We start from the raw sequence: 12,834 nt of genomic DNA, 5'->3' as shown, positions 1-12,834 counted from the left end.
GTGTTGGTTGAGTTTTTAGCATTGTTGGAGCTGAATCTGCAGAGAATTTTGATGGGGCAGAGAGAAATAAGTTTGAAGGTAACTGCCCTCACTGTACCCATACAGTGGGATTGCTGCATTTAAATGTAGTTTTGTACAGCCATGGTTTAAGTGCAAGGCAGGAGATTTTGGTGTACTAGAGCAACTCCTAAACCTTCCAAGCCTTAAGAAAGAGTGAATGAGGTTCACTGTTCACAGTCCAGGCTCATAACCCAGCACAGCTGCAGTAGATCAGCTCACTTAATGCAGGAATTTACTTTTAAGACTAGGAAAAATGCTAGGGAAATAAATGCTTAAAGTAGAATCAAGGCTGAGTAACAACCACTGTTGTAAGCTTTAGTGATTTATCACCCATTCAAGCACTGTCCTTTTATAATAATAGGTGTAGTAACATGAGATCTGGCTCTATGCCCTTTAGTCCTGTTTATAAGATACAGTTCTCCAACCTGTGTTCTTCATGTTTTGTTCTAATTTAGAACAAAATAATTCCTGGCATGTGAAATTCTTTGCAATTTAGACAGATGTGTATATGCAGCAGAAAATCATCCCAGGCATCAGTGCTTTCCTGTGTGATTTTGCCCTTGTAAAAGTAATTTAATGCAAGTTTCTCGTCTGTGAGTTCTGCCAGAACAGGGCACTGCAGTGTGACTTGGCCAGAAATACCAGTTTACCATGCAATAAGGTAAAGAACAATACTAAAAAAACAATACCCATTTGTTAAAAGTTTTCACAGAATCGGCCTGTTCTTTGCCACTTACAACTAAAGACAAATTTCAGGCCCAGCAGCAGACTGTGTGAGAACGACTTTATTTCTTCACAATCTGAATAACATCTTCATCTTCCAGAGTATGGTCTTTACCAACCTTCTGAGGGTTGTGTTTAACAGATGAACCCCAGACCAGTGCACTGAAAGGAGAAGAAAACTCAAGTTTAAAAGGCTTAGAAGTGTAGCATGCCAACACTGGAACAGCAGCTATTTCCGTCACAAAGCTAATAGAGAAAGCAATGCTTAAGAGCTATTTTTATTCTCCTGCAAGTACCTGGATGAGTGAGATCAAAACAAACCATGAAGTCATCCAAAGTACTTGTACATACAGGACAATGGCCTGGAATGGTTCCTTCAAATATTTCATCCCCACAGAGGAAATTTATCCAGGAAAGAGCATAGGAACATCAAATACAGTAACTTGTCACAGGCAGATCAGTTCCCTCAGCATTAATAAAAAAAATCTAATAACCCTTCTCCACTTCTAGTTTACAAGAGAACAAAAGAACACACCAGGAGGTAAATATTTCTCTATTAATTACTTTTCTACAATACTTACTATTTAAAGTCTTTGATGAGATTTTTGTGGATCTTCATGCAAAAATCCTCCACTGTGGTCTTGCAGTAAGGTAGTACCACAGGAGAGGTGTAGTCTGGGAGCTGCCCTTTAGGTTTGGTGTAGCTGTAATGCAGGTGGAACAATCAGTCAATACCAAAACCTCTTCCCTTTCAACCCATCATGAAACCTCATAGATCACTTGCACTGTCATCCTTGTGCCACGTTCCACTGTTTCAGTGGTGACAATAGATACTCTGTAAAGTGTTTGGTGTTCCTAAGCTGAAATTGCATCTGGGTAACCAATGTCTGTAGCAGGTCCTCCCTTGTAACTGCAAAGGTTTATCACTAGTGAGCTTAAACAATGATGAAACTGGAAGAGTTGATGGAAAAAACACCCTATTATAACTCCAACTCATGATTTATGTTTTTTGGGGAAAACCCCAACATATATTGGGAAAAAAACTGACAAAAGCTGCAGCCCCAATACCTAAACACTCTAAATCCCTTTTTACAATAGATGTTACATTGTCACAAGAACATAGATTCATGGAGCAGGACTATTAACAGCTTCAGTCATTAATTTATCCAAATAAATGCATGAGAAGTATGAGGTAAACCTGGAATAACTTACCTTAAAAATACCCAAAATGCTAGATGAACTAAAGTCAGTTCTGTTCAGAGAGCTGAACACATGACAGCCCGAAGAGACTACCCCTACAAGTCACAACTTTGCACTAAGTTTGACTAGAATTCCATGTTTTCAGGAATTTTTTAAGAGGTACTTCGGCCTTGGTTTCACACGGTGCTTGTTTAATTACCCTACAAGTTCAAAACACAGCCCTTGTGACTTTTAAGGAGCTGTCCATCACACTACAGACAAGGAGTATGATTTCCAATTTAAAGAGTGAACATACTTCAGTGACAGAAGAAATCATCATTTGAAAGCTGGAGCTCTAAGCTAGTAGAAAACCCTTATAAAACAATCATAATTCATCCATTCTTGAGACATCCTTCAGTCTCAGCCTTACACTGAAATCCACAAAAGACAGTAACTGCGACTCACATTCGTACTAGCTTTAAGTAGTCCCAAATTTTCTCCAGCAGATCATCGAAGTTCCAGCGATGATGAGCAGATATTGGTACACAGTGGGGTACTTTGTAAATAATATCTAGTTCCTCAATGGAAATTTGGTCAATTTTATTTAGGACATAAATGCATGGGATGTAAACCCTGCAAAGAGAAAGAAAACGCTGTTACTGCAGCCTAGCAGCATCAGCTACCTTCATCAGAAAGACCTCCCATCTCCCTGTGCTGATACCACATCACTAATTTAGCTTCTATGGGAAGCAGACAAGAGAAACAACTCTTTGCAATAGAAACTGCAGGTTAGAAACAAAGCCAAGAGCCCAACAGTACCTGTTTCCTTCAACAACATCAATGAGGTCGTCAGCAGTGGCGTCACTGCGCAGTGTGACATCAGCATTGTGAATTTTGTACTCTGCTAAGATGCTCTTCACTGTTTCAGTATCCAGCTCACTCTGAGGACACTGAATGTAGACACAGTGTTAAGGAATTGAGTTTACAGTCAATACAACATTACAATGAATAATACTATCACCTAGCAATCACTGCAGGTAGATTACTAGAAACAATAGCACTGTAAGTTCCTGAACTTGACCATGATTTGACTATAGTTAGCCTCAGAAGAGGGGACAAAAAAAGGTTTAAATCCTAACAGCTTTATTTACATTAGCACCCACTGACATCTGCAATCTTTCTTGTCAACCTGGGACCAGTTGCAATACAAATCTATGCATTTACCAGTTCAGTGCCCAGACAACTACGTGTTAAGCACTTAGATCCCAGGTATGAGTTCTGATTTTTGGTATCTATCTCTGGATTTCTATGCTTTTAAAGATTTGGTGGTAAATATGAAATGAGTAGCAGTCCAGGTTGAAAGGCCAGAACTCCAAGCAATCCTCTGCAGAACAATGCTGTAGCCACCAAGTGAAAGGCAGGTTTTGTAAACTCTCCTTTGGACCTCAGAACCTGTAATTGTTGGAAAGCAGCCAAGCCTCTGATTTGGGGTGGAGGAGGTGGTCGGGCTCCTGGAATAGGTATGGATAGTCTCCATGACAAGTTAACTGCAGCAGGAATGGTCCCAGGGACACTGTTAACTCCAAAAGCCTCTTTCCTCAATCAGTTTTATTATTATTACTTAGGTTAAAGAAAACTTTTAACTTACTGTGGCTGTAAGGTTAATGCCTCCTTTATCCTTTTTTTTAAAGCCAATATTGGGAGGCTTACTATTCAGACGAATTCCAAACCCCTCCAGTTCATTCTCAATTATTTTCTTGTGACCAAGGGGTTTTAGCACATCCAGAACAATCAGAATGAGGTTACAGGTTCGAGCAACTGAGAATCGGAAAAAGAAAGTAATCTCTCAATAAATGTAACACGCAATCTGAGACAACACAACACAAAATACGGCTTAGTGACACACATTATATGACAACATTAAAGCCCTGAAGGCTCGTTCATAGTATGTTTTTAAATTGCACTATGAGACTGAAGTTTGTAGTGCTGACCAAGCGTCACTGACATGTAGATCCTTACACATTGTAAGAATCCCAGAGGCTGGAAAAATCTTCCATCCAGTCTACATTCAGACCCCAGAGTGATGACAATAAGCTAGGAAAAGAAATTAAGACACCAGCCTTGTTTAACATGGGATCACATCTGCCTTCAAAACTGGTAATATACTTTCACTGCAGTGTCAATGCAGAGCAAGAACTCAGCAAATGCATAAAGCCAGAACTGAACACAGCACAAAATTAAAATGACACTACTGCTTCACAGTAAACTGCTCAATTCCAGCATATAATTCAAGCTTTTGAAAGACATCAGAAATGGTGATTCAACTTTTCTTTCTCATAAAGTGTTGTAGCTGAATAAGAGAAAGAATTATGCCTGCAGCTCTCATACTCACCTGCAATGACTTGCCGCCCTCTGCCTTTACCATCCTTGGCACCTTCAATAATTCCTGGGAGATCAAGTAGCTATTTGTTCAGAAGGAGGAAAGTAACTTGTGAGAAAAATACTTTTCTTCATGGAGAAAATAAAGCCTATTTTACCTTCCTTCTAAACCAGCTACTGCAAATCTGAATAGAATATGGCAAAACTGTTTCCTATATATTGCATTACTCCACATACCCTGTTGGTACAATGCAATAGATCATCTCATAGAGAATATGAGAACTCCCCAGAGCAAAGTGAAAAGCAGAGTAAAATTAGTTTTCCTCATGGAAACATTTCCAATGTATTACCAAGCTCTTCTAAATGTCACTTGTAACCTGCTAATGTCAGGCTAGACCATTCAGCCATAACACCACTGCATCTAATATACACACCCTCCTATCCCCACAGACACAAAAAGATCTCACCTGTATCTTTGCTCCTTTGTATCTAATGACTCCAGGCACGGTAGTTAGCGTAGTGAATTCATATGCTGCCACTTCAGAGTATACACCAGCCAGATTACTTAGAAGAGTAGATTTCCCTACTGATGGAAAACCCACAAACCCAATTCGGGCATCACCTGTCTTTGCAACATCAAAACCTGCAAATAAGGAACAAAAATATTAAAGATCCCCATTTTCTAACTTTTCAGGTTCTGGACAGCAGTCCTGCTATTACTTTCAATATTGCCTGAATGAAAGCCGGTAAGGTTCCCTCCAAGGAGGATGACAAAGTGAAACATAGTTCACAATCTATATTGCCTTGCACAACTTTGTCTGTATAACACTCCGTGGCATGTACCTGTCCAGAAAGTACAGGCTGCAAGGTTTCCCAGTGGGCTACACCTGTCTTCAGTGTAGGTGGCACTTTAAGCACTGCAGCTTAGACAATTTAAACCTTTATATATAAAACCAGGCAGTGACTGCAAGATGCATCTTATGTAAACCCTCCTCAGACTTCTGCAAATTCAAGGTTTTATCAGACAAAATGCAAAGCCCTTTCATTCACGCTTCAAAAAGGGCTGCACCCCAAAACCCTAGAAAAAGGCTACAAAGCACGACCAAGCTCCTGTACCAGGACGGACCAGAGGGAGAGAAAGCTGCTCCAGTTTATTCTGCAGACAATCTGATAACGATTTAAGCAGACAACAGCCACCCCCGTTACACACACGTACATCACACACCCTCCGCTCCGGCAGTAAGGAGCTGCCACTTCAGCGGAGGCCTTCCCGCAGAACAACGCACCTTCCCCGGGGCCGCTGCCGCCGCCTCCTTTGGGGGTGATGAGCTCCCGGCGCAGCTTGGCCAAGCGGGCTTTCAGCAGCCCCAGGTGGTGAGCTGTGGCCTTATTCTTCTGCGTCCGGGCCATCTGCAAGAGCACGGAACCGAGGACTCGACATCGGGAGAGGCTCTACCCGGCCGCACCTCCCATCCCCCGGTGCCGGCAGGGCCCTGTCATTCCCTCATGGAGCGGGAACCACCTCCCCCGCGCCCCAAGCACCACGGGTCCTTCGTGCCCAGCCCACCCCCAACCGGGTATAAGGCATTACCTCAGCCTCGATCTCCGCGATCTTTGCCAGCGTGCCGCTCATCTTGGCGACTCGTCCCGGGCCCGGCAGCGGTTACCACAGCTGCGGCCCTCCCCAGGCGCGGCACGGCCAGGCCCGGCAGCGCGCAGGCGCACAGCGACCTCTCGCGTGAGTGAGGCCACCGCTCGCGAGAAGCGGCGGGAGCGCGCCGAAACGGCTAGGCGGGAAAGAGCTCGCGCACTGAGTTGCCCGGGGGTGCTGTAGCGCCCCCTACGCAGCTGCCGCCTCAGTACCCCCCGCGCCGCCTCTGGCGGGGGGCGCCGGTGTCCGTGTGGGGTGGGCTGCGGCTCCGGGAGGAGAGGAACGGTGTGAGAGGGAAGAGGAGTGTGTGTGTGAGTGTGTGAGTGTGTGTGAGGGAAGAAAACGTGAGAGAGAAAGGGGCAGGGCAGCTGCAGGGATCGGCATGAGCCGGGTGTTCGACAGAACTGACGGAAGGCTGAAGGGCGGGGGGAGTCGCACAGCCGTTGTGAGGCTGAGGTACTCCTCTGTGAGGGAGGCAACAGGGCTGCTGCAGCCGGCGTTCCGCTGAGGCTCCGGGTGTCCGTTTGTGAGAGAAGATGCGCGCTCGGGGCGGCGGTGGCGGGGGGGGCCGTGTGGTGAGGGCGGGCACTCGCAGGTGAGGCGGCGGGTGCCTCTCCCTGTGGTAACGCTGGACCTGGCGCCTCGACGAACGCGGGGATCCGCCTCTGCCCTCGTCCTCCCTACAGTACTGCTCATCACCAGGTGTGTAGATGTGCATATGTATTCCACAGCCCTGCCGAGCCGGGCAGAGCTGCTCGTAGGACAGCTTCCGTTAGCTGATGCTTTGCAAACCCAGGACTTCCACAGTGAAGCTTTCGCACGGCTCCTTTCAGATGAGCCCAGGCCATACCGCTTAGCACCAGGGATATCTGTCACTGTCCGCTGAACACAGGCTACTTATATAGGTAAAGAATTCTGCCCTTAATGCCCCTTCAAACATTAAAAAGCCCAGTATCTCCAGGTTTTGACAGTATCCCAAGAAGCCGAACAGTTGGATTTGGAATAAAAAGTATTTTTATGACGTAAGGAAATATCTTTTAGATTCTCCCAAGTTTCTTTCCCTGTCATATTTTGTCTGAATTGGAATAATTTATGGAAGCATTTTTTCCTATATTTAGTGACCTTTCCTTCTGTCTCAGTTTTTTACAAAGTCCTTTTCTTTATGGCATAGCTCAGCGTAAAATAATTTTTTTCCTTTTTTTATTATTTTCTTAATGAAAAAATAAGCTCCTCGGCCCATACTGTAGCAGTGTTTATAATGATAACACTTGCAGAATCACCTGCCATGTCTTCAGACCGGATTCTGAGCATCATAAGACTGACAAAATTTAACTAACCTTGTAACACTTTTGGTAACTGAATTGTTACAGATCATTAACTTCAAGTTAACTTCTTTAGGTTACAGGATAAAGGAGAAAAATATCCCTTTCTGGTCTCATCTTAATCAAAAACCAGCCTTTAATGTCATAAACAGTAAATGTGTTCTTATAAACTCACTGCCTCCAAAGCTCATTTATTAAGTCTAACTGAAAAATGTTTTCCCAAGTGTGGGCTGAATAAATAAAGATGTCAATAAAACATGTAGTTTGCAAATTTAGCTGTGGGGTGAGTTTTGTTTTCTGGTTTAGGTATTCACAGTGGTTTTAATGCACAACTGCTCAGTGTATGCTCTTAAATCCTTTTTATCCAGAAAGTTACTCAAGCAAAGATTCAATAAGGAATTTAGGCACCTAAAAACTTCTTTCAGTGTTGAATATTGTTCTTAATTACCTGAAGAGAGTAAGAGTTTAATAATTTGCCTGATTTTTATTTTCCTAGCCGAATTAACACTTTATAATCGGTTAGAACAATAGAAAGTAGTTTATATTAGCTTAAAACAACATCCTCTTTTAAGCCTCAGAAAGGTTTATTCAATAGAAATTCATTTCAGATTGTACATAGGGTGTAATTATTTTTATTTAGTGTGATGATTCTTGTGAGTTTTTTAATAGAAAGGTGTTTTAAGTGATGTGGTTCTTGGAGAAGAGGGTGATTGTGACCATGGGAAGTTAGGTGTGACAGCTGGGGAAGTGACTGAAAGGTGGGTAATTGGGAATGGATAAATTATCTCCTCTGAGGACAGCAATCAAAACTAGAAAATTGAGTGGAAATTACAAAACTTTATGAAAAATAAAAGTCAAAGAAGGGGAAAAAATCGAGGAAAATATTCATAGAAAATTGGATGTAATGTCAGAGGAGGAAAAATCCCCAGGTGGAACCTGAGAGAAAATGAAATGAGATGCAAGAGCCTGAGATATACTCAAAAGGTTAACCGAACTTTACGGTGGGCACTGATGGAAGATGGAGTATGTGAATTGGCTTTTTTTTAGTGTTAATATATATATGTATGAGGTTTAAAGTGTGAGAATTCCATTTAGGAAATCTAGATGAAGTGCAAAGTTTGTAACTTGCACAACATTTCAAAGTCAGTCTCAGGTGGCAACTACTATGTCAGGCAACACAGGATAAAGATTCAGATATGGAATAAAAAAATCCAAATGATCAAGGAGTCATATGAATCACTGATAAACTCAAAGTATATAACATAAGCACTTTTCCAATAATACTTTCAGTAAGATAAGGAAGCAATATACAATAGGGTATTCAGAAAATGAAGGGCTGCATCTGAAATAAAGATTGTCTGCTCAAACAATTAAGAAACGTGACACAGCGATTTGGAACAAAGCAATGGCCTTTGTTTCATCAAGCTACAGTGACAGGAGTGTGACTGAAATGGCACATACCTTATTAGCAGGAGCTGAAGGATGAAGGGCTGTAGCAAAAATGGATTTCAGAAATTCATATTCTACACGCTCCAGTCCTGCTGAGTCATTGATTTTGAGCAACTCATTTCCTTCACTTGTGTCTCAGTTTTATTTTTGCACAACAGGAATGTGCAGTTGCCACAGAATGATTAAAACTTTCATGTTTCCATAGCACTGCCCTGTGAGTATGGTAACTGTGGATCACTTCAATAGGACAGCTGAGTAGTTCATGCATTTAACATGTTTTCTGTCAGCATACCAATTTTAAATAAGATGCTTCATTATGTGGAAGATTCTGAAATTCTTTCTGAAGCAGCTATTGTTTTAGCTTAAGAGTTTTACTTACATGAGATGCAAATTAAGTTGAGAAGAGGCTTGCAAGTCTTTTGGATAATCATGTAAAATTTACCATTGTAAAATATATGCTAAAAACTCAAAGTATTACATTACTTGTGATAACTTGTGTAGTGTATGCTTCATTAAAATCACATAAAGACCCTTCTTCAAAATAAGCAGTGCATGCTCACCTAGTTAGATTTTTTATTATTATTATTCTTTTTTTTCTGTTCCTCCTTTTTATTCTAATATATAACTCCAGTACTTGTGGATATCAAGTCTATTCACAGTGCACTAAGAAGGTTGTTTTAGCTCAAGAGCCAGGCTGGCAGTACAGTACTTGTGGTTTTAGTAATTCACCTTATGACAGAAGCTGTAGCACATACTGGCAAACAGCTGCACTAGTGCTATGTGTGTGTGCACTTGCTAATGGACTACACTTCTAGCTTAGTGGTGGGGATTTCTGCAGGATTTAAGAAAAGTAGGAAGGAGGCAACAGGGAGGAAATGAAATCATGATTGCAGGTGAAACAAGGCTCTTGAAGTTTCATATCCTCTCAGAAGTTATCACTAGCCCAGTGAAAAATAATCTGTATTAAATGATAACCTTGACCTGAGTACTTATTATTGTAAGAATGATGGGAAGGGGACTGTACCCAACCTGCCAGAGTTCCCTCATGAAAAAAGGGCAACTGCAAGTTATGGCATATAGCAAATCTGTTCATTTTAATGTGATTTTTCTGTTATGTTTTTGTTTGTTGTTGTTTTTCTTTTGCAGTTTTTACAATTTTGTACATTTACACACAAACTTACCCTCAATTGTACTTTGATTTGAGAACTGGCTACTAATTAACCCTATTGTACTTCAGGGAAGAAGTGCTCATGCTGAAGAAGAGACAAACCAGTTTGAAGTCATTATAATGAGCTGACGAAGGTCCAGCCTTCTACCTGCTTGGAGAAATGAGATTTTGAAAACCCACTATCAAAAGGTAAGATTTTTGAGATCTATAGTACTGAGTCTTCAGTGGAACCATAAAACTCATTGCCTGAGGTGAACTGACTCAGGAAGTTGATGGAATTCACATCTAAATTGACTCTTGAGGCAATAGACAGAAAGTTGTGTCTTTTGAATGTTGTAAGAAATACAGATGTTTCTATTATTAGTTATCTTCCTGAATTGACTTTTTAATGCCAGTTTACCTGGTATTTATAAACAAATTGGAATCAGGACAGTACAGCTTAGGCATTAGTCTGTAAATACCAAACATTCCCTACTTGCATTGAGTATTTGAGGTTGTATTGTAATGTATGTTTTACATGAGAAAGTTGTCTGTCAGGTTTGCTTAGCTAAGGGTGGATGCTTGATTCATCGGGAGCCCTAGGTTGTATTCCCGTTTTGATCAGACCCTTAAAGTGGCAATCTTGTTTTGAATAGCTCAGGTTGCTTTGGTTCCAGGCAGTCTAGAGTAAGTTAAAGTGGGCAGAGTGAAGGAATGAGAGAAACAAAAGGGAGATTAAGTATCAAAGATTGGCTTCCAAGACTGTTAAATCAGTTCAACAGCAAAATGTTCTGTAGTTAGCATCAGCTCCCCAGACTTTGTCATGAACTGTCATGCAACAGATGGACTACACAGCACACAGTGAGGAGAGTAATAAAAAAGAAAAAAAGCAAATAGTTCAGTTTTCCCTTTAAAAAATAACTGTTTCTGCATACTCTTCATAGCATCATCTACCTCCCTATTAGCAGTTGCTGTCGTTTTTGTGAGAATGCTCAGTATTTTTAAACAGGAGAGATGTTTGTCTGCTTCTAGAGGAGAAAGCTGACAAACCACTACCCCATGTTTAGATTACAGGGGAAACTGCTATCTCAAAGTCTGAGAATCCTTGCTGCCAGGGGTTAGCATTCTCTTGGGATGATTCCCAATAAAAAATTGAGCAATTTTAAAAACTAGATTTAAGTAATGATCAACCTAATAAGTAATGAATGCTGAATTAATTGCTTGCTAGATCAGTGACAGTTAATTAAAATTCCAGTGAAAGCTCAGAAAAACTGACGGCTACTCACTGAAACTGCAAGTGTGCCATGAAATGTGCAATGTTCTATATTCCTGTGGAACACACATGGAAAGGAAATGGTTCATATGACTAAATTAGCTGGCACAAGTGCTATGCAGAAATGTCTCTGCTATTATTACAATCCATGCAAACTAGTGACTAACTCACCTTAAAGAGTGTAATAATGGAGACTATTCTGAAAAGTTTCAATAGCCTCAGGACCTATGATTCCAGAGTTGAGGATGTTCAACAAATAAGTATGACTCAAGTCTAATTAATGTGTACCCAAATATGTTTGAATAGATTGGACTCCAACGCAACCTTTTGTTACCTCCTGTATTTGCAGTTCAGTTTAAGGTCTGCACTTCTGAGTAAGGCCAGTAGCAACTATTCTGCAGTGAAGCGAGCAAAGTACAGTGTACAGTCCCAAATGGTCCACACATGCTCAGAGCAAAGGAGAATTTTTTTAATACTACTGAAATACCAATCAAAGTGCTTCAGCAGACACCACTCAGCTGCAAAACATTTAGGGACAGTTCAGGAATTCCCATGAGCAGGAGTGAGGGAGGAAATAGTGAGAAGCTGAATAAAGTAGCTGAGGGAAAATGGCTTTATTTAGGAGACTAGAATTCAAAAAGAGTTCATCAGATCCCAATGCAAAAGATGTCAGAGAAAATAATTAGGAATCATCTGAAAAAAGGAGGAAAATCTGTGTACTGAGAATGTAAATTTTTAAATTCAAAACTCTTTCGCATCATCTGGAACTTTGTCTTCAAGGCAGCAACTGGCTAGTTATGATGATAAATGAGTTCAAAGGTAACCATTACCTGTGCACTTATACAGTTAAGTATGGGGAAATGACATATAGTCATCACATTAAGTCTGGGAGCTTCATCTTCCAAGTCTATTTATACTGATGAGCCAAACTTTGTCTCAGTATGGCACACACTACTTATTTGCAAATAGAAGAAACTTGGCAACATGTAACAAATGCAAGCTGAATGACTACTTTCGTAGTCTCATATTCTGAGACAGGGATCAGAGAAAACTAAAAGTTACAAGCGGTCCTTCTTGAAATGTGTTGGTGAAGCCCTGAGATGGGGGAAGCCAGTACAGTAAGGCGGGAAGTGCTAAAAGGAAAGGTCCAGCCGTTACTGTGTCAGATTGCTGAGGAACTACAGCGAATGGCTGTGCTGGTCTCCTTGTGATTTCCTTGGGATGCAAGGTGCTGGCAGTTATCTTTAAACATTATCCAGGGACAGCTCAGAATGCAAGCTGCCAGCATGCTGATCTGGCAGCCCCACAGCAAGTGTGAAGGGGTAAATTGCCAAGAAACATCCATGCTTTGGGGTGAATACTCAGCTTTTACCTAAAGAAGCAGGCAGGGTGTGTTGGATGGTGCCTTTTAAACAAGAGGGCTGGAAGCTGAAACCAGACCCTTCCACGGAGAAAGTTCTGAGGAAAGTGCAGTGAGAGCCGCAGGACCCCCCCTCCCCCTGCCTAGAGGAGAGACAAAGAACAGGCAAGGAGGGAACTTAAGTAGGAAGCAGGAACCATGTCAGGAGGCTCGGGACTGAAAAAAAAAGCAAATTAATAAACCACTTGGGGGAAAGGCACACAACTGACCAAAGCCACTAGGAAAGATAAG

The 12,834-nt window shown here is 41.6% G+C and overlaps 1 protein-coding gene across 1 annotated transcript; it reads right to left on the bottom strand.

Moving 5' to 3' along the window:
* Nucleotides 1-829: 829 nt before the first annotated feature.
* On the bottom strand, nucleotides 830-6,056 carry DRG1 (developmentally regulated GTP binding protein 1). Its single transcript, XM_005147801.3, has 9 exons — nucleotides 5,933-6,056; nucleotides 5,628-5,751; nucleotides 4,809-4,984; nucleotides 4,355-4,424; nucleotides 3,611-3,780; nucleotides 2,782-2,912; nucleotides 2,428-2,595; nucleotides 1,365-1,487; nucleotides 830-945 (listed from the first exon to the last, which is right to left on the bottom strand). The coding sequence occupies exons 1-9, from the start codon at nucleotides 5,972-5,974 to the stop codon at nucleotides 846-848; spliced, it is 1,104 nt and encodes a 367-aa protein (XP_005147858.1). The 5' UTR covers nucleotides 5,975-6,056; the 3' UTR covers nucleotides 830-845.
* Nucleotides 6,057-12,834: the final 6,778 nt, after the last annotated feature.

The sequence above is a fragment of the Melopsittacus undulatus genome, chromosome 12, assembly GCF_012275295.1.
Source record: "Melopsittacus undulatus isolate bMelUnd1 chromosome 12, bMelUnd1.mat.Z, whole genome shotgun sequence".
NCBI classification, from domain to species: domain Eukaryota; kingdom Metazoa; phylum Chordata; class Aves; order Psittaciformes; family Psittaculidae; genus Melopsittacus; species Melopsittacus undulatus.
The sequence above is the reverse complement of the archived record's forward strand: the minus strand, read 5'-3'. Positions and strand labels throughout refer to the sequence as shown.

Bases quoted from the DNA above. Each gene is read 5' to 3' on its own strand.
- DRG1 (XM_005147801.3), bottom strand. From the start codon at position 5,974: ATGAGCGGCACGCTGGCAAAGATCGCGGAGATCGAGGCTGAG. The intron at 4,985-5,627 runs GTGCGTTGTTCT...CCTTATTTGCAG, and splicing joins CGGCAGCGGCCCCGGGGAAG to GTTTTGATGTTGCAAAGACA. The intron at 3,781-4,354 runs GTGAGTATGAGA...TCCGATTCTCAG, and splicing joins AGGGCGGCAAGTCATTGCAG to TTGCTCGAACCTGTAACCTC.